Source organism: Anopheles ziemanni, unplaced genomic scaffold (genome assembly GCF_943734765.1).
Source record: "Anopheles ziemanni unplaced genomic scaffold, idAnoZiCoDA_A2_x.2 scaffold_12_ctg1, whole genome shotgun sequence".
Taxonomy (NCBI): Eukaryota; Metazoa; Arthropoda; class Insecta; order Diptera; family Culicidae; genus Anopheles; species Anopheles ziemanni.
In genome coordinates this window covers 737,052-764,394 of record NW_026690043.1, presented here as the reverse complement: position 1 = coordinate 764,394, position 27,343 = coordinate 737,052, and the positions used below count along the sequence as shown (strand labels likewise).

At 40.0% G+C, this 27,343-nt stretch overlaps 2 protein-coding genes across 2 annotated transcripts; one reads left to right on the top strand and one right to left on the bottom strand.

Annotated features, from left to right (window-relative positions):
* Positions 1 to 2,161: 2,161 nt before the first annotated feature.
* Positions 2,162 to 14,756, top strand: LOC131292867 (nardilysin-like). The gene is made up of 11 exons (XM_058320959.1): positions 2,162 to 2,381; positions 10,183 to 10,438; positions 10,539 to 10,929; positions 11,003 to 11,587; positions 11,673 to 11,758; positions 11,830 to 12,296; positions 12,390 to 12,517; positions 12,962 to 13,098; positions 13,167 to 13,451; positions 13,521 to 13,740; positions 13,814 to 14,756. Exons 1-11 carry the CDS (start codon positions 2,162 to 2,164, stop codon positions 14,606 to 14,608), a joined length of 3,570 nt encoding a protein of 1,189 aa, XP_058176942.1. The 3' UTR covers positions 14,609 to 14,756.
* LOC131292892 (GPN-loop GTPase 1) lies at positions 13,532 to 16,177 on the bottom strand. Its single transcript, XM_058320986.1, has 4 exons — positions 15,899 to 16,177; positions 15,237 to 15,831; positions 14,919 to 15,145; positions 13,532 to 14,748 (listed from the first exon to the last, which is right to left on the bottom strand). Exons 1-4 carry the CDS (start codon positions 16,101 to 16,103, stop codon positions 14,657 to 14,659), a joined length of 1,119 nt encoding a protein of 372 aa, XP_058176969.1. The 5' UTR covers positions 16,104 to 16,177; the 3' UTR covers positions 13,532 to 14,656.
* Between the last annotated feature and the right edge of the window lie 11,166 nt (positions 16,178 to 27,343).

Sequence of the window (27,343 nt, the reverse complement as noted above, 5' to 3'; positions counted from 1 at the left end):
CGACGATGCTGGTAGTCCAGGTGAGTGCATACGTGGGGGATCCTCAATTCCTCGGCGGAGTTTGCTATAAACTCCTTTGCTGATCCGGATGCCGTAGCGGGAACTCTTTACTGGAAGTTTATTATTCTAACAGTTTTCCACTTTTTACGTTACACTACACTCGATTCACACCGGACGGCTGCGCCAATACACCTTTTACCACTGTTTAGCGCGATGGCCAAGGCCTATAGTGACACCGTCCAAAACATTAATACGATCGCCGGAGCTATTAAGACAGCGCGAGCGCCGTTTAGCGACTCCGTCCAAACCGTAACGAAGATGGCAGACCCTTCTAAGATAATGGGAGCACCCTTTGCGCGTTGCCCGCACCTATTAGACCGTTCGCCGCACCTTTTAGCGGCAGTCATTTAAAGTTAAAGTTAAAGTTTAGCTGGAAAGTTCTTTAAAATGTCTCGGGAAATTTTTTCTATAAATTGGAAATGAAAATATTAATTTCCATAAAGAGCTTTAATATTTATTTTCGTAAAGGGCGCCTTTTCAAAAACATTCTTATTTACATTTGTATTGTGTTTGGTCCATATTTACTCCACAATTGCTTCCTTTCTGAGGCATTTTGTGATATATGACCACATATTGCACATATAGCCTGCACAATCAGATGGAGTAATTAACGAAGCTGCTCCTGCGATGGCGTTCATCAGCTCCGCTTCGTTCTGTGGATTGGACCGTCGAGTAATTTGCTTCAACGTCAATCGAATACTCACTTGAATGACACTTTTTCCTAAAGGAAAGTAGTGCCTCACTTGAGATCAAGAAACATCTCGATAGCCCGCGCTATGAACCGTAATACGTAGGTTGGCTTTTAAGTTTCGGGATTTGAAAAAACTGGTGATGCAATCTACCAACTAACAATTTTATCGTAAGGTTTAACGTTTTTGAGGTTATACATACTCAGAACGTTTTGACATACGACCGCTATTTGTGTTGTTAAAAAAATTTTGAAAGTGTCAATGTCCGCCAAATTGTGGAATTGGGTCGTAGACATTTTCGTGCGATTATTTTTTGCAACTTTCGACGTGAATTGACACAGCAGTAGTGCATGAATGAACTTAATTCAACTTTTGGTGATAAAGCTCCATCAATGATCAGTATTTATCGATGGTTTGGAAAATTAAATCGTGGTCGGTGTTCACTCCAAGATGAATTTCGTGAAGGTCGTCCAAAATCAGTTGTCGTTCCGAAAACAATTGATGCTGTGCGTGAACGGATGTAGCAAGATCGTCATGAGACTTTTTGTGAGATAGAGACAACCTTAGGTATTACTGGGACCAGCATATACTTAATATTTCATAAACATTTAACTGTCAAAAAAATTTGTTGATGTTGGATTCCACAAAATTTGTCAATCTCTCAAAAAAAGACTCGTGTCGATTGGTCGGAAGAAATGCTCGAAAAATACGATTGCGGTGCTTCAAAACTCGTCTTTAATATCGTGACAGGTGATGAGCCGTGGATTTACGCGAATGATCCCGTAACTAAACTGCAATCGACTGTATGGGTGTTTCAAGATGAGGCGAATCCAACCAAAGTTGTTCACGCACGAAGCACTTCTAAGCAAAGGGTCGCACGTTTTTTCGGAAAAACTGGATATATCGCAACCAAACCTCTAGAACAACGCAGAACAATCTATTCTGAGTGGTACACAACAATTTGTTTGCCAGTTGCCTTCCAACTAATCAGGAAATTCAACCGCTGTCGACGGATCACCCGTCATCACGACAATGCGAGCTCTCACGCATCGGCTCAAACAACTGCATTTTTGAGTACTCAAAACATCGATTTGATGAGTCATCCGCCATATAGTCCTGGATCTAGCACCAAATGACTTCTTTTAATTCCCGTACGTAAAAAATAAACTAAGATTTCAACGTTTTTCAACACCTGAAGAAGCGAAGATCTCTCAAAAAAGACTGATCTCGATTGAAACTTTAAACTTTTTTTTAACAACACAAATAGCGCTCGTATGTTAAAACGTTCTGAGTACGGATAACCTCAAAAACGTCAAACTTTACGATAAAATTGTTAATTAACAGATTGCCTCACCAGTTTTTCCAAATCCCGAAACTTAAAAGGCAACCCTCGTAGTATCATTCATTACTCGATGAAAACAAGAGCCTTCAATCGAGAATTGTTTCTCGAATTCATCGAAGAACTGAACGAAAAGCTGAGCAGCCACAACGTGAACCACAGTGTGAGCATTATGGACAACGTAAGATTTCACAAGGGTGAAGCCGTGCAGAATGCCGTAGAGCAAGGCGGACATGAGCTGTTATTCCTTTCTCCGTACCCGCCATTCCTCAACCCGATTGAGAATTTGTTCAGTCAGTGGAAGCAAATTACTCGACGGTCCAATCCACAGAACGAAGCGGAGTTGATGAACGCCATCGCAGAAGCAGCTTCGTTAATTACTCCATCTGATTGTGCAGGCTATATGTGCAATATGTGGTCATATATCACAAAATGCCTCAGAAAGGAAGCAATTGTGGAGTAAATATGCACCAAACACAATGCAAATGTAAATAAGAATGTTTTTGAAAAGGCGCCGTTTATGAAAATAAATATTAAAGCTCTTTATGGAAATTAATATTTTCATTTCCAATTTATAGAAAAAATTTCCCGAGACATTTTAAAGAACTTTCCAGCTAAACAAAAAATATTCTAAAATATTGATACGTAACGGAAAATTCAAACCACAAAATGAAGCGTCCACCTCTACAATCGACTCTTTGAACAAAAGCGCTCACAAAAGGCTCGGAAAAATGACTGCCGCTAAAAGGTGCGGCGAACGGTCTAATAGGTGCGGGCAACGCGCAAAGGGTGCTCCCATTATCTTAGAAGGGTCTGCCATCTTCGTTACGGTTTGGACGGAGTCGCTAAACGGCGCTCGCGCTGTCTTAATAGCTCCGGCGATCGTATTAATGTTTTGGACGGTGTCACTATAGGCCTTGGCCATCGAGCTAAACAGTGGTAAAAGGTGTAATGAGTTGGACGCCGAGTTAATAAAATAAAACTAATTTTTATTCTACTTCATTAACTACTGAGGCGCGTCCTCACTCGTTGAGTTCTAACTTAAAACTAATCTTCTGCCCGACCCACTAGGTTGACTGTTCTAACCATCTCCTATTTTGTTTGCGCTAGCTAGCTCCTATTACGTTGCATTCTTTCCCACGCTCACGCTGGAATCTGCTGACGCGATGTTGTATTTGGAGTCTGGCTGGGTCACTGTCATAACTATATATTGGGCCTTTAGCACACCGTTCTCAACAAAGAGCGACGGTCTTGCGGTAGGTGCGCAGAGACCGGAGTGGAAACAACGCGGTTCAATTCCGCGTAACAGCTCGAGACATGAGAATGTGTAGAAGGAATAGAAGAAAATAAGAGGGAGGGCCCCGAAAGGGGCCTCCCCCCCGAAACACTGCACGAAGTAAAGCCAGCCAAATTGTGGCCAAATCGGGACACGAATATTCAGAAAGATTTGGTTGGAAATTTCCGAAGCAAAACCGAAGTTGCCGCGGCAAAAACGAAAAATGGAGGCCCCTTTCGGGGCCCTCCCTCTTTTTCTCTTCTCTTCCTTCTACACATTCTCATGTCTCGAGCTGTTACGCGGAATTGAACCGCGTTGTTTCCACTCCGGCCTCTGCGCACCTACCGCAAGACCGTCGCTCTTTGTTGAGAACGGTGTGCTAAAGGCCCAATATATATCTACTGCGTAGTCGTTTGTATGGACTGTATGGGAATGCATCGTTCGCGCTCAACCCGCTCTAGCCATTTAAACCTCTCGCGGAGCGAATTCATATGGCCACCGCGTTTCGGTTTTTGCTCTTCATTTAGCGATCGCTTGCGCTGCGTACGTATGCATGAATGACCGCTCGCGCTGGGTATACTCGTACGGGTACCCGTACGCACGTATTCGACCGCGCTGGGTATACCCGTGCGGGTACCCGTACGTCCGTATTCGACCGCGCTGGGTATTCGACTGGTCTACGATTGCTCGCGCTGGGTTTTCGATCGCTCGCGCTGGATCTTCGAAGACCCGATCGCGCAGGGCATTTAAACTTCGTACCGTATTGCATTGCGCATGCGCACTTTGATGCACAAACCTCGATTTTTCAGTTCGGATCAGCTGCCGCGGCAACAGATAGGCGCGGTAAGGAGAGATTTCTGGCGGTGGCGGGACGGGAGAATTTCTGCGTTGGTGTAAAAGAGACAAGAATATCACCATCTCGCTCTTGCCCATTGAATTCCCTATCTCCACCCGAAGCTAGTGATGGTAGGGCCATTTTTCGTTTTTGTCGTGGCAACTTCGGTTTTTATCTTCGGCTCGAGCTGGATATGATCTGACTATACTGGCGAGAATCCAGTTTTTACCCAGCGGCGTTTTACAAGGCGCAGTGATTCTAGGGCATCAAAGTGCGCATGCGCGTTGCAATACGATACGAAGTTGAAATGCCCTGCACGAAGACCCCCTACCAGCCATAGCTTCGGGTGGAGATAGGGAATTCAATGGGCCAGAGCGAGATGGTGATATTCTTGTCTCTTTTACACCAACGCAGAAACTCCCCCGTCCCGCCACCGCCAGAAATCTATCCTTACCGCGCCCATCTGTTGCCGCGGCAGCTGATCCGAACTGAAAAACCGAGGTTTGTGATGAATTCGCTCCGCGAGAGGTTGAAATGGTTAGAGCGGGTTGAGCGTATACCGATGCATTCCCATACAGTCCATACAAACGGCTACGCAGTAGATATAGGGGTAGATGGGGTAATACGCACCCCTTAAGGAAAACTATAAAATTTTCTAACAACTTGGCTCTTGATTGTTGATTTTATCACTGAATAGGGTTCATAAAGGTTCAAACTATATACCAGTTCAGGAATGTTTGCTTTTTTTGCTAAGAAAAACGTAATTTTTTCAGTTTTGAAAAAGTTTAATTTTTGATCGATCTGTATCTGGTTGAGGCAAAACGCACCTTTGCTAGGGGTAATACGCACCACAACAAAGGGGCAATACGCACCACAACAAAGGGGCAATACGCACCATAACAAAGAGGCAATACGCACCACAACATAGAGGCAACATCTACTGTCAAATAAAGATAGTTTGTTTACAAACCGGTGCATTTTACCCCGACATACTGGGTGCATATTGCCCCCATTCATAGTTGAACACATTTTAGACTAAAATATGAGTAAATCTGCATACTTTTCGCAATTTTCATGAACAATCTCAAGCACTGATTCTCAATTCACTAAATTTCGCATTCCTCGTGGGTAAATATAGGTTTTTGCACTTAATATTCCTTAGCGGAATAGTACATCACATTATAACAAAAACTGTCTGACCGTCCGTCCACACGGCGCTGCGACAATTCTGCGACCGGGGTTTCTGCGACCGATTTGTGCTCACCGGAAGTGTCAAAGTAATCAAAAGTAGCCCAAGTCGGCCATCTTGCATGTCAAAAGTGTCGCAGAAACTCCCGCCGGCACTGGGTCGCAGCGTTGGACAATCTGGCCAACGTTTTCGTCGCAACTTTCTGCGACATTACAAAAAGACCGTTATTCGTATGTAAAAATGGTCATTGTCGTGGTTTATTCGACGAGAATGAGTTTTGATATAGTAAATAAATATACTGGCGTGCTAATTCATGTTTTTAATGCGTTTTCTTATTTAACTATTGTGTTAAAATGAAAGAATGTAAATAATAATTTTAATGTAAATGCATATTGCATATTTTTATTATTCTAGAAAGTCAACAGCATTAAAGTAAAAACAAGTAACGCCGGTTTGTTCGACGAAAAGGAGCTTTAATATAGTAAATAAATATACTGACGTATTAATTCATGTTTTTAATCCGTTTTTTAATTTAACTATTGTATTAAAATGTATGCTTGTTTTTACATTAATGTTTTTGACTTTCTAAAATGCTTATCCATGTAATGATTCCCCAAAATATGCCATAGGGCGCATTTACATTAAAGTTATTATTTACATTCATACATTTTAATACAATAGTTGAATTAAAAAACGGATTAAAAACATGAATTAATACGTCAGTATATTTATTTACTATATTAAAGCTCCTTTTCGTCGAACAAACCGGCGTTACTTGTTTTTACTTTAATGCTGTTGACTTTCTAGAATAATAAAAATATGCAATATGCATTTACATTAAAATTATTATTTACATTCTTTCATTTTAACACAATAGTTAAATAAGAAAACGCATTAAAAACATGAATTAGCACGCCAGTATATTTATTTACTATATCAAAACTCATTCTCGTCGAATAAACCACGACAATGACCATTTTTACATACGAATAACGGTCTTTTTGTAATGTCGCAGAAAGTTGCGACGAAAACGTTGGCCAGATTGTCCAACGCTGCGACCCAGTGCCGGCGGGAGTTTCTGCGACACTTTTGACATGCAAGATGGCCGACTTGGGCTACTTTTGATTACTTTGACACTTCCGGTGAGCACAAATCGGTCGCAGAAACCCCGGTCGCAGAATTGTCGCAGCGCCGTGTGGACGGACGGTGAGCTGAGAATAAGTTTGTTTTACGTTTATTTCGCGTTTCTCTTGATGTAGAGATATCAAACTTACAGGGTGACCATATTATAGTTTGATCTTACAGGGTGACTACTTTTTACGCGTCCAAAACTCGTTTTTCAAGGGAAATGGGGAAAGGTGCGTATTGCCTCAGGGGTGCGTATTACCCCAGCCACCCCTACATTGGGCCTTTAGCACACCGTTCTCAAGAGACCGGAGTGGAAACAACGCGGTTCAAGTCCGCGTAACAGCTCGAGACATGAGAATGTGTAGAAGGAAGAGAAGAGAAAAAGAGCTAAGGCCCCAAAAGGGGCCTCCATTTTTCGTTTTTGTCGTGGCAACTTCGGTTTTTATCTTCGGCTTTTGCTGGATATTACCAGAATATGCACACGATTATGCGTTAAATATACAGCGTCGGCCCCATAGCGCTTCGTTCCATGGGATATTTAACACGTTCCGTACCGCGTCACCCAAATATGGGAAGGAAGAAATTAATGGGCAAGAGCGAGATGGCGATATCCTTGTCTCTTTTACACCAACGCAGAAACTCCCCCGTCCCGCCACCGCCAGAAATTTCACCTTCCCGCGCCCATCCATTCGCTCGGGTTTGTTCCAGTGCGACCGATCGCTATATGAAGAGCAAAAACTGAAACGCGTTGGCCATACGAATTCGCTCCGCGAGAGGTTCAAATGCCTCCTCTCTGGTCGAGTTTGTTTTGTTCTCCATCCGTTCAAACAGCTGTGCACTTAACTGCGCAATACGATACGAAGAAGTGATTTGAATCCCGGCCCCAAAAGGGACTTGATCCGACCGATCCGTCTTGAGATCGATCCTCCGAATCCGATCCGAATCCTTGTTGACTATAAAAAAGTTCATGCGAACGGTTTTGCTCGAATCAGTTCATTTTACAGGCTAGGGGTAGAGAGAATCCCACCTCCGCGACCCTCTACTGTGGACAAGAACAAGATAACTGCTATTGTTGCTATGCCCTGACTCTTTCTTCCTCATTGAGTCATGCATTTGCTGTTAACGTGGAATAAAAACCGGTTGATGGTGTGCGTGAAGCGAAAGGCATATGCATTGTATGCGTGTTGCGGAGTCTCTTTCAATGCTTTCTGCTGTGGGCAAAAAGAGCATGCCTCAAATGTGCTATCTCTTTCACTCTTATTGGACCTGTGTTTGTTTGTATGTGTTAGGATTTTTTTCTGTTATTGGCACAGCTGATTGCTGAGCAATGTAGCGGTCTCCAGATTTACAAACGTTCGAAATTGGTAGCAATCGCCGTACGGTTCTGTAAGTTTCAATAATGTGAATGACGATTATTAACCAAAGACTTTGGCTCACTTCTTTGAACCGAAATCTGATGAACCTTTACTCAAGCTGACACGTGCATACGTAAATTGAATTTACCTTAATCAACCCGTAAAATATGCATACAGCGATCAAAGGCATTATTGCGGTTGTTGTGTTAATGTGATAACGCGTTGCTACTATATTTCAAACCATTGCAATTAAAAAATGTTCAATTCTATAGTAAAACGTACGAAGAACAAAGAAGATGAAGAAGTAAAACGACAAATAAAGAAATTACTTAGTTTCATGCATGCAATTTCATTCCATTAGCTTGACGCAATTTCATTCCACAATCAAAACAATACCCCGCGTATGCATCGAACACATACACCATTCGTATCATTGACTGCGCCGTGATGGGAGAGAGAATGGAACGTCATGGAAAACTATGTCCATTCCTCTTAAATTACAGCCGCTACCGGCCAGCTCTGTCGTACGCTACGCGAACTTTGTCTTGTAAGCCCGATCGTTGGCTTCTGTGCCAATACGTTCAGCTTTCGCTCCGATTCGCTCGTCTTGTTCGTTGCTGAACAAAGTGACTAAACCAAGCTAAACAACTCGCGAAGGTTTATAGAACATCAAAGTCAAGGTGTATAGTTTTGGTGTCAAAAAAATAAAAAAATAATGGCCGTCGTAATGGCAGTAGAATTGATCGAAGTAATAATTTTCATACGCTTCATTAATCACTTGAAAAAATCTTTATCAAATACACAATTTGGTCAATTCTACTGCCATTACGACGGTCTTTGGTTTTTTATTTGTTTGATACCAAAACTATACACCTTGACTTCGATGCTCTATAAACCTTCGCCAGTTGTTTAGCTTGGTTTAGTCACCTTGTTCAGCAACGAACAAGACGAGCGAATCGGAGCGAAAGCTGAACGTATTGGCACAGAAGCCAACGATCGGGCTTACAAGACAAAGTTCGAGGAGCGTACGACAGAGCTGGCCGGTAGCGGCTGTATCTTGGCAGGCATTGCTCAGGTGTGCAAGAGTTTTTAGACTCCGTCAGATGGGATTCGAATCTTTGGAATCCGTTTAACGATTGAATGTTGGAATCTTCGGAATACTGATTCTGCCAACACTAGAACGTACGAATGTCAATGATAAACACGCCGCCGTGTTCGAGGATAAATAAGTGGAGCTTGCATGCTTCAATTGTTTCCCGAGCTGGAGTATCTATTGGTTGCATCGATTGCAGTTATTGATCACGCTACCATACGAAGGTATACCAAGCTATTAGTTATGTATTTTGCTAGTATGAAGAACTACATTTAAAAAAATGGAAAAAAGAGAAAGTGAAATCAAGAGAGTAACATTAAGGATTAGAGCGATTACCAGAGAGTTTCATGGGGGAAAGTGGTGATAAAACTAGTTTCTGTCATTGATAAAATGCTATTACCGTGTGCAGTAACAGGATAGACATAATTTGAATTCGATTTTAATTCATTCCAGTCCTAGCGCCGTAGTTCGGTTTGTCTCTAACCTTCCTGTCCGATGTGTAAATTGTAGTTGAATCCGTTTTTTAAAGGATATAAGAATATCCTTAGGATATAGGGATATTAGTTATACTATATGTTATATTAGTTATTGTTTATGTAGTCATAAGCATGTGAGCGAATAAATATAATAAGCTAATATTTGTGCAATAACTAAAGTTGTAATAATCCCATCATAGGCGAAAGAGTTACTTGAAATACGTAGGAAATGTGCAAACCGTTCATCAGATAAGTGCACATCAATATAGGTTATGCCGAATGTTTTGTTTCTTCTTTGAATTGTGTTTGAGCCAGTGACACTATCAAAAACAGATTCGAAACGGGTCAAAAGTGAAAATAAACAAGGTTCCGTGTGAAGCTATAAAGACAGCGTGGTATGATTTGAATTTGTCCAATTATTCATTTGATAGTGTTTTGTATTGAAGTCACCAGCAACAATAGCAGTAGCCGCTTGGTAAAGCAACATAGTTGTGCAGATAGTCGGTAAAGTCTAAAACCCCAGTCGGTCAAGTAGCGCGCTAATTAGTTAGATTCACAATAACCGTGAATTTGCTGTGGACCATTATTTTATCAGTTTTTGATTCGTTCCTTCAAAGATGCAGCGGTGTTCGTGGTGTAGAAAATGTGCGAAAATGTCGATTCTTTTCAAAACTTAGTTTTTAAATCATATTACTTATAAGTAGCAAAGACACATTTGCTAATTCTACTTTTTTGTTTGCAGGTCATGTGTTTATGTTTGTAGCATTTATCCTATTGTTTGCACGTGTAGCCAGCCGCAATCCCAGAGGATCGTTGATGACTCGGAAGCGTCCTGCACCAGAAGTAGGATTCATGAATCCATCTAGCAAAATGCCAACGAGAGAATGTTCAGTAGTTGATGTCCAAGCCAACGCGGATGCAAACAACACCAGTAGCATTCCTTCGGTGCGCTACCTCCCAGCTCCGGATCAATCGTTTTCCGACCGTAAGCAGTACAGGTAATGTACAGCATAAGACGAATCAAAACTCTTTGGTAGCATGTGAGATTTTCAATACTGTACTACTAACTCAATGTCACTTTTCCCTTTTCTTATACAGATCGATTCTGTTAGCAAATGGTTTGCATGCATTGTTAATAGCCGATCCAACAGAGAATCAAATCATGCGAGATGCTAACATAACGCAACGAAATGACGGCGTGTCCACGACGTCATCAGACACCGAGGAAGAATCAGACGGTGACGATAATAACGGACGGTCAAAAAGCGAAACCAGTGAAGAAGATTACATTAGTGATAGCAGTGCTAATGAACCGACGTCGATTGCCGAAGCCGAAGGAGAAAAGCTTGCGGCTGCTGCCCTTTGTGTTGGTGTTGGCTCCTTTAGTGACCCTAGGCATGTACAAGGCCTGGCGCACTTTTTAGAGCATATGATTTTCATGGGAAGCAAGGCATATCCTCAAGAAAACGAATATGATTCTTACATAAGTGTGAGTTGTGGAAATTATGTGCACAATTATCCGCAATCATTTGTTTGCTTCATTCTCTTATTCTTGTTTCCAGAAATGTGGTGGATTCGACAATGCTATAACAGATTTGGAGGAAACGACTTTTTACTTCGAAATCGACGAAGCTCATCTCGAAGGAGCTTTGGACCGTTTTGCTAGCCTTTTCACAGACCCATTGATGTTGCGTGATTCTGTATGTCGTGAGCGGGATGCGGTTGAGAGCGAATTTCAAACGAACAAAAATCGATTTTCTTCCGCTCGTGAGCAATTAATGGCATCGTTAGGACGTGACGATCATCCGTGCAGCTTGTTTTCGTGGGGAAATTTAGAAACTCTCAAACATAATATTACGGACGACGAATTGTACAAGACTCTGCACGAATTTCAACGCAAACACTACTCCGCGCATCGGATGCAGTTCGCCGTGCAAGCTCGCATGAGCTTGGACGATTTGGAAGCTCTTACTGTTAGGTATTTTTCGAAAATCCCCTGCAATGGTTTGCTAGCAGAAGATTTGTCGAAAGTCTACAACGAAAAAAATGCATTCCGAGATGAATTTTATAGCAAATTGTTCATAGTCAAGCCGATATCCGATGTGTGTCAATTGGATATTACATGGTGCTTACCACCCAGTGTAAAGGTATTTTAACACGTTGGTGAAGGTGTTATTAACATTAACTTGGAAAGCGAGCAGTTGATAACAAAATTTAATGATTTTTTTGCAGGATTATCAAGTGAAGGCCATTGATTACATTGCTTACGTTATGGGCTATGAAGGGAAACATAGTTTAACAAGCTACTTGCGGAAACAGTAAGAAGAGGAAGTCGACGAAAAAATTACCACGTGACACTGATTGTTTTTTCTTTTATTATATTCCATAGTTCGTTGGCATTGGATGTGCACACAGGTGCAAGTTCTGGGTTTGAGAAAAACTCGCTGTACACACTGTTTAGCGTTTCAATAGTAATGACGGATCACGGGCTGGAAAATGTTGAACAAATTCTCGATGCCGTCTATTCATTTGTCCGATTACTGAAACGCGAGGGTCCAGTTGAATGGATTTTCAATGAACTGCGAGACCTTGAAGCCACTTCATTTCGTTTTCGCAAGGAGAAGGAAGCAAGCGATAACGTAGAAGAGTTGGTAGTCAACATGCGTTATTATCCACCAAAAGATATCATTACTGGATCCGAACTATACTTCAAATATGATCCTGATGAGATACAAAAGGTGATTGATAATTTAAATGAGCCACGGTTCAACCTCATGATATCATCTACGAAGCCGTATCGAAATGTGACTTATAATCGAACTGAGCGATGGTTTGAAACCGAATACACAGAGATGGGTAAGAGCGTGAGATGCAGAAATAATTATTAACTAGTCTCGCTGACATTTATGTCGCTAATTCATAAATTTGTTATCAAATGTTGTTTCTTAGACATACCCGACCAATGGCAACGTTTATGGGACGCATCTCAACCAATCTCAGAAATAAAGCTTCAGGAGAAAAATCCGTACATTTCAACAAACTTCACCATTCTCGCAGATGAAGATCATACATTGCAGGTAATGCACCATGTGAACTTAAGTACTAATTGCATTATTTCTTCTGGAGAACACGAAGAATTTCTATTTCAATTAGTGTGCGATCGCTCATACGTGAGAAGTATACATTCCTAAATATTAAAACAAATTGCATTCCGAGCATTGGAATAATTAGAGTTGTTCGGAATGTTTAATTGTTTTTTCATTATGACCACAAAGGAATGATTTGATCCTACGCCGCCTATAGTATGATCCAGCGCTTGTGGGTTGATTTTCTAACTGATTTAGTTGCGCGGTTGCCCCGAGACTATCAAAAAAGATTATTGATCGATTAATTAAACGATACGAACGGTAGCAAAATCATCCACACAATATGAAGCCAACTTGCTGTCAATAGAAAAAGATTGGCCTGACAATACAAGAAATAGCATAATAAATAATGTATAACTTGTATACTCGCTACAGATACCACCATATCCAGAGAAACTATTTGCTGACGATGTATGCGAAATATGGTTTCGGCAGGATGCAAAATTTCGGCTGCCTTCCGCCCTAATGTATTTCTACATCATATCTCCTCTACCGTTCAATGATGCTAGAAGGTAAAGTATTTTATTTTTAATGTAGTAGATTGCACTATACGAGGCATTTTTTATAATTTTTTTTTAAGTTCTGCTTTAACTGGGTTCTTTGCTTCAATGGTAAAGTTTCAAATAGCAGAGGAACTATACCCGGCAGAAGTTGCTGGGTTAAACTATGAATTGTATTCGGCCGAGAAAGGGCTTTTGTTCAAAGTCGATGGGTATAGCGAAAAGTTGCCTTTCATTGTGGATGAAATTACTGCCAAGTTGGGACGTTTTGCGGCCATGTTCAGCGAAAGTGTGTTTGATGTGATCAAAGCTAAACTAGAAAAGGCTTACTACAATGAACTGATGAAGCCTAGTAAATTAAACAGGTACACGTACATTATCGTTTATGATGCATAGAAAATGTGTTAGTTTTGTATATTTTCTCACATTTACAGAGATGCCCGTTTGAAGGTTGTAAGTCCAAATCATTGGACGACGTGGGAAAAATTTGAACATTTGAAAAAGTTCACTCCTGACGATGTACGGCAGTTTGCAGGAAATTTTTTCAAAGGTATCAAAATACAGGCACTCGTGCAAGGTAACGTAAACAATGAAGCTGTTAAATCGACGATGCATAAGTTGTTACAAAATCTGAATGGAACATCCATCACCGACGTGAGTATGGATATTACAACTAACAACTATTGTCCGTTCGAATACATAAATATCTCCAATACCCTCGTTACAGATGCAAAGTATCGAAGCAAAAGCAAGAGAAATGCCAATTGGGGAAAACTACTTGAGGATAAGAAATTTTCGCGAAGCAGACGTGAATTCGGTTACTACTACATTTTACCAAGCCGGCCCAGTAACGCCTTTTTTAAACGCTTGCTTGGAGCTTCTAGTGTCGCTGTTAGAAGAACCATTGTTTGATATCTTACGGACAAAGGAACAACTGGGCTACGATGTTTCTACTTCACTGCGTGATAATGCCGGTATCCTCGGTTTCTCGATAACAGTACATTCGCAGGAGAACAAGTTCAGTTACGAGCACATCGACGAACGGATTGAGCTGTTTAATCGCCACTTTGTCGAGACGTTGCAGAATATGAAAGATAAAGACTTTGTTCTCGTTAAAACTTCATTGATTCATCGTAAGCAAGTGGTTGATACAGAACTTAAGAATGAAGCAAGCCGTCATTGGGGAGAGATCACGGCTGAGGAGTATATATTCAACCGGAACAAGCTAGAAGTGGAACACATTGAGGGTTTGTCCAAGTCAGACGTGATAGAGTTGTTTAGAAAAATGGTAATTGATCCATCAACCAGAAGAAAACTATGCGTACAGGTTGTCGGTAACAGTGGTCAACCTGTTGCAAATGATCCGCCAATAACAGTCACTGACTCGTGTAGTGAATTTAAATTGAATTATTTGTTACCAAACGTTTCACAGAACCATCAGTCCCACATACATGATATAGGAAAGTTTGTCAGTACGTTGCACGTTTATCCGTTTACAAAAATTAATTTTAATCGCGTTTAGTTAAAGTTCATTCAGCAAATGTTGATGCACTATGTACGGTGTCCCAAATTATTTGTTTTGCTTCAGTTGTTTCTCATTCTGCTGGCGACGGTGTTGTTCGATGAAACTGTTAAAATTCATATCCTCTACTTCGTCATCGCCTGAAAGAAAAGAGAAAACAAAGGATATGTGTTTGTCTCGTGTACGGTATCCAAATAAATTAATGTTTTTCGCCTTATTTAAAGTTATTTTTTCCATTTACATTCATCCGACAAATGCATATCATAAATATGTCAAATAATCGTGAAAGTGGAACAAATTTGGAAATTACCTGCTGTTACGAATGCTCCATCACATTCCTGCCCTTCATCATCATCAGAACTTTCGTTGGCAGGATGCCTTAAATATATTCTTTCGGTGTGTACAGTGGGTATATCCGAATTGTTTCCAAGTGGTATTTCTTCACCGATGTTGCCGCGTTGGGATAACTTTTCCAATTCCTTTTCCTTCATCTTTTCTTTTTCTATGCGCAGCTTTTCATATTCCTGTTTATAATCACTGTAACGGTTGTTGAGAGGAAACATAATGCTCGTCCAAGAACGATAGATGTTTTGTTATATAATATAGGTTTCTTCTCTATGAAGCTCACCTGTCGTATTCTTTAACTGCTTCACCGACCAGTTCAAAAAACCGTGCAAAGCCGATTCCGGTGATTGACGAGACGCCGCACGATTTCAGGTTTTGATAGAATTCGTCCAGTGTCAAGGACATTGTTCTTGTTAGATTACTCACATAGGCAGTTTCGTTTTCAAGCGCTTCTTGGAACGCCTCGAAATCTTGCATCCATTGCGTGGCGAACTCGCATTCCTGTACATCTATCTTATTCATGACTATCACAAAGGGAAGTCGCGATTTGTACAAAATCGAACAGGCGTACAACATGTTTGACATGAACGTAGTCGGGCTGGTCGATCGGACGATGTCCATAACATAAACGACGATGGTCGGAAAGGCAGTTGCCAAGGCTTCCGTTATTATTGTGCCTGATGCGGACCAAGTAAAGACTTCAATTTGGCCTGGAGTGTCCAGCACACAGTACTGATGCTTGTCTTTTGCTTTTTCAATCAGTTCCGTGACCTTACCAAACTTAGTGGAGAACAGATTCAGCGCTGTCACGATAGCCCCGTTTGGTCCGAGCTTATAGCGATTCATAACTTCCTTGTATTTTATCGTATCGCGAATGTCTGAAAAAGGTAATCTTGAGAAATTTTACTATTTTTTTTTACTAAAAACTGAAAATTGATTACACACCAACGTTTACAGGATACGGGGTTTCCCGGCAGGCAGGATCAAGATTGATAAGGTAAGGCAATGAGCCATTTGCGTGTCGATATTGAGCGAGTTTCTTTACAAATGTAGTTTTGCCTGATCCAGCCATACCTAGCACAATCAGACACACTGGCTTGCCACATTCGGGTTTAGACGACCCTGCTTCTCGTTGTGTTACAGAAGCCATATTTTAAACACGCGGTAAATGCTTTGTTTTCTTGCTTACAAACAAACTTGAATAATCCCCAACAAGGTGACAGCCAAGCGCCCAAACAGCGCTATTTATGAAGCATTCACAGAAAATCGGGTAGTCTTTTGTCTCCTAGCAAACGGCGGAACACTGAAAATCGAGCAATTTTTTGCCTTTTTCTGTCGGACCCCAAGATCGGGTACACGCTGGCAGCTCGAAATATCGGGCTTAAAAAGTCCTACTCGCGAACAAATGTCCTACTTTTTTATATGGGGATGAAACAAATGTCGAACGTTTTTCGTGCTACTTCGTTCTATCCCTGCGAACGGTTTTGCTCGAATCAGTTCATTTTACAGGCGAGGGGTAGGGAGAATCCCATCGCCACGACCCTCTACTGTGGACAAGATCGAGATAGCCGCTATTGATGCTATGCCCTGACTCTTTCTTCCTCATTGGGTCATGCATTTGCTGTTAATGCGGAATAAAAACCGGTTGACGGTGTGCCTGAAGCGGAAGGCATGTGCATTGTATGCGTGTTGAGGATTCTCTTTCAATGCTTTCTGCTGTGTGCAAAAAGAGCATGTCTCAAATGTGCTATCTCTTTCACTCTAATTGGACCTTTGTTTGTTTGTATGTGTTATGATTTTTTTTTCTATGTTATTGGCACAGCTGATTGCTGAGCAAGGTGGAGGTCTCCAGATTTACAAGCGTTCGAAATTGGTAGCAATCGCCGTACGGTTCTGTTTGTTTCAATAATGTGAATGACGATTATTAACCAAAGGCTATGCCTCACTTCTTTGAACCGAAATCTGATGAACCTTTACTCAAGCTGACACGAGCATACGTAAATTGAATTTACCTTAATCAACTCGTACAACATGCATACCGCGGCATTATTGAGGTTGGTGTGCTAATGTGATAAGGCATTACTACCATATTTCAACCCATTGCAAATCATAAATTTTTAATCTTTTTTTAATGTAGTTCTTTCATTCGTTCAATTCTATAGTAAAACGTACGAAGAACAAAGAAAATGAACAAGTAAAACGACAAATAAAGAAATTACACCTGAGCGGAGCAAAGTCGTGCGCCGTGATGGGAGAGAGAATGGCACGTCATGGAAATCGATGTCCATTCCTCGTAGTTTAATATTGGATGTTAAACCTCGGGCATCGACAACTGACTAATAGCCCAGAGTGATTATTGTACTGACTTATCCTATCGAGACAACATGAAGACAAAATAGTCGAAAAAGACGCATTGGTGAGAATTGAAGACGAGCTGGGAGAAAGAGTGGGGCTGGGCATAGTAGAGAGCGGAATACAAGAGCAATTATGTTTTTGCTCTTTTTTTGCCTGGCGCGCTTGGTGTGCGTGCCACCTCTGACTCAATGTTGTGTGCGTGTAATCCGACCCCCCGTTATACCCTTATTAGACGAGGAATTTATCTGTCATATTTTCCCAGACTTTTACTGCCAAAGTAGGCCCTGGCAGGGCGTTTGACATAAAAATGATGTCCGCTCGTGTAATAACTCAAAAGTTGGCTGTAAACGTCACATATCAATCTGTGCAGATCTTTGACGTCTACAGATTTCCTTTGTTCTCTCGTACCCATCGTCCGTCAAACATCCCTCCAGATATCCCGAATATCTCGAGGGATGTTGGAAAGAGCTAAGGAAAGGCTGTAGACGTCAAACATCTGTGCAGATTAATATGTAACGTCTACGGCTTGCTAAAGATCCAAAAAATGTGTTTTGCAGTTAATTGACCATTTGCATGTTTGAATTTAGCGTATTCTTCATCCTTGAGTAACGTACAAAATCCGGTGCAAACTACAAAGCAAACAGTAAACAAACCGCCACTTTGACATATAAATTCCACCCGGTTGACAAAAATTCAAATTTTTTGCAGCTGTCATGTAGTACCAGCAAGTTTTTCCATGGCAGATTGCTGGGACTCTTGCTGGAACTACATAGTACCAGCAACAATGTCAATTTCTGTCAACCGGACAGTCGAAAGAAAATCGGAACCGGTCGTACCTGATTCCGATTTTGAGGAAGGAGTGTATCTGTCAAACGCGTTTGGCAGAAAATTTCTGGAAAAATATGGCAGATACATTCCTCGTCTAATAAGGGTATTAAGCGGAAATCTGGGGGTCCGAAAGAAAAAGGCAAAAAACTGCTCGATTTACAGTGTACCGTCGTTCGCTGGGTAATTATGACAGATTACCCGTTCCCACATGGCTATTTGGGTTGGTTTGGTATGTCAGAAGGATGTTGTTTACTAATAATCTAGAATGCAGTTATCGAAAATCGTGTCTCGCAGCTAGTTTTTTAGTTGAGTAGAAGTGATTTACATAATTTTCCATGGTAAATGTATTAAACGTGCGTTTTTACGATTTAAAACTAAAAACGGTAAGAGCCAAACACAAATTTGTTTTGTTTTGTAACTTTAAATAGAAAAACTTATAATACTGCTGATAGTTACGTATGTCTGCACTTCTAAATTTCAATGAATTTAAGAAACTTTTAATTTGTAAGAGGCAAGTGGCAAGCAATGTGCACTGGAATTTCGAATGTTCAACAGCAAGAATCGGTTTATGCTTACGCATCATCTCTCGTATGATGTGGCTTTGCACCGGTATAATATAGAGTAGAGTTATAAATAGAACTCCGCATAGTTACACTAAACTGTGGAACCTTGCACTGGACAACTTGTTGGGGTTAGCAGGGATGCCTTTTTAAGGCAAAAAGAAAAATAATGTTATGGTATTTTGGTAGCTGTTTGGATAAACTTATCATTCACCAAACCATAGTTACAAATTCTGACTCCGTGTATTTTTCAATTACAAATGCAGAAACGGTGAAATTTACACATTAATTTCATTGGTTGATTTGATTTCATCTCTTTTGGGTTTTGAATAATTATCTTTTTTTACCACGAAATACCATTTTGACTTGTCAGCAATTAGGCTTATACACATGCGCCAGAGACAAATAATTAGCATGTTTTAGAGCTGTCATTGCCTTTTCTGGATTATTTTAAACTAATCTTAAAATTCTGTTTGTTTTTTTGTATATTAAACTTATTATAACACTGACAGGAATGTTAAGGATGTGCTGCTAAAAGAATGTTTCAACTGACAATACCTATTGATACCTGTGTTCGAAAACCAACCGAGACCGGACCCTCCGCTGTACGAGAGGACTGACTCTCCACGTACACATAGGGAAAAAGTCTCGTAAGCCCTTAACTGGCAGGCATAACCAACATGGTCGTTACGCCACGAAGAAGAAGAAAACCTTTTGATACCTATTTTAACTTGAACTGCATTAGACAAACATATTGATTATATGTAAAAACATTACAACACACGCTGTCGCTATCAATAATACTTTCATACAATCAGATAGTAAGGAGCATTAACATTATTAAAGCATGAACAACAATACAAAAGAGATGAGGAAAATCGTTCTATTATGCTTATGTCAGAACATGGCTTAATCCTGCTAGGCAGCTAGCAATATCGTTCTAGAAACGTCCTACGCGTGAACAAACGTCCTATTTTTTTGTATGGGGACGTTTTTTTTAAACAAATGTAGGACGTTTTTCGAGCAGACGTCCTACTTCGTTCTACTCACCATACAAAATTGGCTGATGTTTGTGTCACGTAGGACGTTTTTAAGGATGAATTTCTCGAAATCGTCTAGCTGGATGTTACTCCTATTCGGTTGCGTGAAGTCATGTCCCAGAGACGGCATCATTATCGACACCCCGCGATGCGGTTTATTTGTGGCACATGGTTTTTCAATCTCCAGGTTACGCGTGGAACACCCTAGGCACATACTACAAAGTTGCTTTCATTTTTGTTGTTGTGGAAGATCCATACATATGTTCACCCATATTGTTACATACATTTCATTTCATTTTCGTTTGAATTGAACGAGAGAAGGGTGAATATTGTATGTGTGTTGTACTAAATATTTAGTACAATACAAAAATTATTCGAATTTCAATGCGTGAAGAATAAACTTTATTGCTTCGAATGACTTTTAAAATCCGTTTTGCGCTGCAATAATAATAGGTCTAGTGCTTATGCTTTCTAAACTAAATCATCACTACATGCCAATTCGTTGTTTGTAATCTGATTTAATTTGTTTTTCATGACTCGGGGTTGTGTTCTATGATAAGAAAGCCAGCCCGACAGAAAAATATGCCCTAATCACATAATTTATCTCTGCAGCAGTAATTGCCTGGTCCTCAAGATGTGGTTCCGGTAGTAATGTTTCCAGTAATGTTCTAACGCGTCAATTTCAGTATCGCTTGGCGTAACGTGGCTAAATAAAGTCCACGCAAGCCGTCTGCTGGACAGTTTATGTGACTGGACTGCTGCTCTTCTTATTCTATTATTCTTTTTTCCCTCTCGATGAAACATAAGACATATGTACAGTTTACGCCTCCTCGCATGATCGCGTACTTGAACCGATGGGTTCAGTTTCTGCCTGGAATACGTCCGATGCACATCACGGAGTTTGTTTCGAAAACTAGGCTGCAAACACAAATTTATTTTTGGTCTGCTTGGTATCGTTTGGACCATTAATATAGTCAAAAGTGTGTGATCAGCAAAGCATTGGATATAGCTGAGGTTTGTTGGAATTCAGGGAGTGCATGTAAAATTGCATTTAAAACAAATAAGTGGTTGATAAATGGAGCAGAAAGTTGATACATCGATTATAAACTTGTTATGTGTGTACTAAAAAGAAACAGACTCGCGAAAAAAAACCAAACTTCTTTACCAATGAATGGATTTCATGAGTAGTGCGTAAATTATTCATAATTTATTGAAGCGACAACTTCTAATTCACGGTGCAGTCTGGAAAGCGTGTAAGACGAAGACTCAATTAAAATGGCTTCCATTCTAGTTCCCATATCTGTTGGCCGCGCCTTTATGAGTGTCAGTTTTTTGCGAATATTTTAAAACGGTACAGTGCATACATACGTCAAAAACTTAATTCAATTTTTAACATTTAGCTTAAGAAGAATTTACCTAAAACTATATATTATATACTGTGCCACTTTATTCGGATTTAGTGACCAAAATATAGTTTAAAAGTATTATCAGGCCGGAATTAATTAACAGACCGACACAGATGCGGAAAGAAACTTTCCAAGAAGCTTTATGCATCGAAGTTTGTTGAAATTAGGCCAGTAAAAAATGTATACTGCTACGATATCAGTAGCGATATAATTTTCTCAGCTTGAAACACCGCAACTTGAAATCAAAGCAGTACTATGCGCTGCATACATACTGGTGCATAACAAGCACGTTATCGATAAGAGCAATGGTACTTAGACATGGAGCACAGATTTAAATATTTTCGGAATTAAAATTATACTTTTGAAATGCCTGTTGCTGTTCTGTTGCTATGGCATTTTAAAATGGCAATTGGTTTGGATCCAATTTATTCAATTTATACAAAAATATTGAGGATGTGAATCCATATGGTGATTAACGCCAATATACACAGTTTCTTTGAGCCGTTTAACCAGTGATCACAGCTTTCCGCAACCGCATGCGGTTGCGTTTTTGATCTGTCAAACGAGCACAGCTTTTTGCCAAAAAAAATTCTTTAATGTTTGAATATACCACTTATATGAGCATACAATCTCATTAAAGTCTACTAGGAACAATGTTTACTGTTGACATATAAAAACGCAAGTGTCTGCGGCAAGAATCAAACTCGTTTGATTTTTTAGTACAGAAACCGCAAGGTCTTGCGTCTGCGGTGACAGCCAATGAAAGCTCCTATCTCTCCCATGGGATAAAACGCAACCGCATGCGGTTGCGCAAAGCTGTGACCAGGGGTTTAATGTTACTTAAATCTGGCTTAACACTAGAATACATTGCTTTGGAAACTTGCCCGAATGCTTTTTAGGGGTCATTTTGACCCCTATTTTGAAAACGCTATAACTTCACTATTTTTGAAGATTTTTCAAATCCGTAAACTGTTACGTTTTAGTATATTTATTGACTATCTTTTGGCGTTTTTAATTTTTTGATATACCACTTCACCATTTCGCTAGCTCGGTGTATAGCAAAAAAGATCGTTATGAGTCGAATTTGAATCCTTTTCAACTTTTATTCTTTGAAAACGTATCATGTAAATTCAAAAAAAAAATTGTGCGCTATGATGTTGATATATTAGGCCACCTTTGAAAAATAACTTCATATTTTTAACTTAACAAATAACGCCACAAATTGATCTTGAAGATGTGGATTTTAACATTTTCCATAGGAAGTTTCCGTTCTGCACTTTGTTCTGTTATTCCGTACGCGAGCGTTTCGAAGCGTTATGCGCGATGCGTTACTATGGGAATTGGCGTTATTTTTAATCTTTGCGGCCAATTTATGGAGTCATTTGTAATGGCAAAAATACCAATTTATTTTTGAAATGTTGCTCAACATACTAGCTTTCTAGCGCACACTTTTTTTCTAGATTGACATCAAAGATTTTGAATGAATAAAAGTGATGAAAAAATGAAAAAAACGCAATTTCGACCTTTTTTGCTATACACCGAGCTAGCGGAATTATGAAGAAATTCATCGTAAAAGCAAAAACGTCAAAAGATAGTTAACAAATAAACTAAAAAGTACCAGTTTACGGATTTGAAAAATTTTCAAAAATAGTGAAGTTATAGCGTTTTACAAGTAGGGGTCAAAATGACCCCTAAAAAGCATTCTAGGTATAGCCACGTTGGTTCTCGGAACTGGTCAAACAGAAAAATCTGAAATTTTTGTTTTAGATATAGCTTTGGATTTTAAGAAAAGCCTTTTTTTTTTTTTGTAAAAATATTCAGCCGTTTTCGAGATATTAAAATCGAAAACTGCGTTGGGGTCAAAATGACCCCAGTTTGGATTCTAGTGTTAAGGATCGGAGTTAAACGATGCGCTCAACGAGTACCGTTATTCGCTACTCACCACAAAAGGGTGTAGAGTCGCTATTACCTGTCAATGTAAGGTTATCTCTATTGAAAAACAATTGTACTGGTGAGATGAGCTACAGCAGGTTAAAAATAAGGTAAAGTGGGGCAACATGCCCCCCTTAACCGTAAAACATGCTTCGCTTCTCCTCCATTCATTAGAAACATTCTAATTTTTTATAAGAAAATACAGTTCAAAGTTATCAATTTCTTGTTAAATAAGGTTTTCGAAGGACCTTTTGGTTTTGACTTTGTTGACAATATTGGGGCAAGATGGCCCGAACGGTGGGGCAGCTTGCACTCCGGCGTAAACATGGGGCAAGCCGACAACAACAGGAGGACCAAGTTTGGTTGTTGAAAGGTTAGTCTATGCAGAGGCACAAGTAAACAGTCCGATATTGAACCCGTATAAGCCACAATGGTTTGAATGTTGTGGTCTCGCTAGAAATTTCCTAACGTTTTCTTTCAAAACTCTTCAGCGGAAACAAAAAAACTCGTTTTTTTGCCGCAAACTAAAAAACTTGTATGGGCCGAGGCCACCTGAAACAAAAAAAAATTTTTTTTTTTCGACCAACAGCTCCTAATTTTGTTTCAGCCCACCTCGGCCAAATTACAAAAAAGGTTCATCCAGACGATGGCAATCTTTTCGTCAATCTTTCGCACACATTCAAACATGGTTGTCAGCCATGTGCAAAAATGGCGGATTCTGTCCATACGATGGCAATCAATGTTCATCAATGTTTCCAACAATGTTCAAGGTTTCTAGACATTTTTCATGGCATGTAGTTATCTTGGTGAAATATGTATTAATAGATAATAACAACAAATGGTAACTAGTTAACATCACAAAAGTGAATTTGATTAGTGGCATGATAGAAAAAGTGAACCAACACTTGCCCAAATGAAACTGACTCGTTCTAATTAATAATGTACTTAAGGGTCGTACAGGATATAGCTTAGCTTCGTTACCTTGTTGAATGCCAAACGGATCGCTGTCAACATTGCTCGTCAATGTTTCTAGCTTATCCATCGACCCATGGATAGCTCGTCAATTCGTTCGTCAATGTTGCTTGGCACACACATACAGTCAACGAAGTCGTGTACGAATACGATAAACGTCAACATTGCCGAGAAACATTGCTGTCGTTTGGATGAACCTAAAGTCAAAGTTTGACGTTTTCTAATCCAGATGATCTGTGATATGAAAACACAGTTGACCGCGTGACTACATCAAGCGTACCATACCAAAAAACTGGTGTCAAAAATCGATTTTTCTCTTTCTAGCGCACCATCGTCACTGGCACGGTGTCACTAGACTGTACCAGCCCGCTAGGCGATTTTGAGCAATCGTCCTAAAAACGTTCTAAAATAAAACAAACATTGAGCAGTTTTCTATGGGAAGTAGGATGACTGCTTGAAAACGTCCTGCATTTAAATGTTTAAACAATTGTTTCACCCCCATACAAAATACCCAGCGAACGGCGGTACACTGAATATCGAGCAGTTTTTTGCCTTTTTCTTTCGGACCCAGCGATATCCGCTTAACGGGGGGTCGGATTACACACACACATTACGGATTGCTCTGGGCTATTTGTCAGTTGCCGATGCCCGAGGTTTAACATCCAATATTAACCTACCTCGGGGTCCACACTACAGCGCGACGTCCCGTCACGAAACGCGACGTCGCCTGACAGGCGGCCGAACTCCATACAAAAAAAATGTCGCACAAATCGCGCTAGTGTAGAGACAGATATTTGTTTAGCTACGTATTTTATGCACCCTGAGTGAGTTTGGCGCTTCTACATTTGAAATTCACTGAGAAACAAACTTAAACAGACTACGACGATATTTTGCCCCACCGTAGGAGGTACAGTCTGGCCTTGGTTTTCGTCACCAAACGGGACTTTGACAGCGACGAAAACCGAGGCTAGTGGACTACAGTTCTTACGTTTATAATACCTACTCCTGCCTTAACTGACACAAAACAAACATTGGATGTGTACATTCTTCTCGTCTGAATTTTAAGTGGTTGATATGAAGGTGTTCTTCAAACTATAACAAAGTTTGTGTATTTAATCATCAAATCAATGGCCATCAACCTTTTTATATTCCATTTTTCTTCTTTGGTTTCCATGCCGTGTAGGTTTACAATAATACATTCAGTGCTTCAATTGGAAGATATTTTTGATTAAGCAAAGTAGTCGGAAGCAAAAAACATGTACAGTAGATATCCGACATACGCGGTACTCGATATACGCGGATTCGGAAATACGCGGTTTTCAAAATTTGACAGTAGATTGGGTTTATAACATCGATGTAAATTCTTGAGATGTACGACCACACGAATAAATATGTAAATTACACATTTACATAACTTACGCATTTTATTTCGTTTATTGCAATGTTGTTTGAATACGCTTGCATTCCATTCATATTAATGGACAAAGTAAAATTTTGAATATTCTATGATACATGTACACAAGACCTCGATCTCGTAACTCCTAGTATAACCTATGTGCCAAGCAATATTCGAGATACGCGGATTTCTCTGGTCCCCACTATCCGCGTAAGTCGGATACTGACTGTACTACTTGTTTATGAGTCCATGTTCGGATCTTCTGTCATACAAAATGCATTGAATCATATGAGTAAAGAACAAAGCACGCTACTATAAACCAGCTTCGAACGATTTGTCAAACGACGAAAACCGAGGCTGACGAAAACCGGGGCCAGACTGTATATATTTTTCCGTCATCTCCTACTTGTTGAAGAGCAGTTTGTTTACGTTTCTACCCTTATTAGACGAGGGCTTTTTCTGTCATCTTGGCCCAGTATTTTTCTGCCAACATTAGCTTTTGACATAAAAATGCTGTCCGCTCGTGTAATAACTCAAAGATCCACAAAATGTGTTTTGCAGTTAATTGATCATTTCCATGTTTGAATTTAGCGTATTGTTCAACCTAGAGTAACGAAAAAAATCTGTTGCAAACAACAGAGCAAAAAGTAAACAAATCGACACATTGACATAAAAATACTAGTCGAAAGAAAATCGGAACAGGTCGTGTCCGGATCCGATTTTCTGACAGCAATATTGCTGTCAATGGCCATTTTACACTATCTTCCAAAAGTCGACGGACAGAAATATTCCTCGAAATTCCTCAATATTCCTTCTCGAATATTGCTTGACACATAGTTTATACTAGGAGTTAAGACATCGAGCTCTTGTGTACATGTATCATAGAATATTCAAAATTTTTCTTTGTCCATTAATATGAATGCACTGCAAGCATATTCAAACAACATAAATTGCAACAAACGAAATAAAAAGCGTAAGTTATGCAAATGTGTAATTTACATATTTATTAGTGTGGTTGTACATTTCAGGAATTTAAATCGATGTAAAAACTCTTGCACACCTGAGCAATACCTGCCAAGGTAAAACCAAAGCAATCCTTGACAACCTCTGTTTTTCTGTCAGAATAGCTTGCCTTGGCATTGCTCATGTGTGAAGTATCAGCGCAAGTTGTCGACAAGTTGGCGACGACAACATTGTTTTCAATTACATTCTATACTCGTTTTTACATTAAAAATAAACAACACCAGTTGTGTTTGAATGCGAATGGTTGTTTACGCTTGGTATACTGGTTTGTTTACCATTTCTGTACTAGGTAATATTGAATTGTTAAACATTGGCGAGGTTGCAACCAACATTTTTTGTTTGAGCAAGATTTGGTTGCAAATTTTTCCGACAGATGGCGATACCATAGAATCTGCATATTGGCAGTGAAAGTTGGCGCCATAACATTGGCAATGTGTGCAAGAACTTTAATAAACCCAATCTACTGTCAAATTTTGAAAACCGCGTATCTCCGAATCCGCGTATGTCGAGTACCGCGTATGTCGGATATCTACTGTATATCAATTAAAACGTAGTTTCATAACCGAATTACATTAATGAAGGCTAGAAATAAGTAGTACAACGAAAAATCCGATGTTTCGTGTAGAATATCGCTTGTTTTGTTCGCGTTTGTGTTTCGGGTTTTTTACGTTTTGTCCAGCTGTTGGAATGTTTACGTTTCAAATTGACATTTGACAAGAGTTAAGCAAGTCGTAGACGTTAAGCAAGCCGTAAGCTGGCTGTAGACGTCACATATTAATCTGTGCAGATCTTTGACGATGGGTACGAGAGAACAAAGGAAATCTGTAGACGTCAAAGATCTGCACAGATTAATATGTGACGTCTACAGCCAGCTTTAC

Bases quoted from the DNA above. Each gene is read 5' to 3' on its own strand.
- LOC131292867 (XM_058320959.1), top strand. From the start codon at position 2,162: ATGAAAACAAGAGCCTTCAATCGAGAATTGTTTCTCGAATTCATCGAA. The intron at 10,439-10,538 runs GTAATGTACAGC...TTTCTTATACAG, and splicing joins TCCGACCGTAAGCAGTACAG to ATCGATTCTGTTAGCAAATG. The intron at 11,588-11,672 runs GTATTTTAACAC...ATTTTTTTGCAG, and splicing joins GCTTACCACCCAGTGTAAAG to GATTATCAAGTGAAGGCCAT.
- LOC131292892 (XM_058320986.1), bottom strand. From the start codon at position 16,103: ATGGCTTCTGTAACACAACGAGAAGCAGGGTCGTCTAAACCCGAATGT. The intron at 15,832-15,898 runs GTGTGTAATCAA...TACCTTTTTCAG, and splicing joins CCCGTATCCTGTAAACGTTG to ACATTCGCGATACGATAAAA. The intron at 14,749-14,918 runs GTAATTTCCAAA...CTTTTCTTTCAG, and splicing joins TGGAGCATTCGTAACAGCAG to GCGATGACGAAGTAGAGGAT.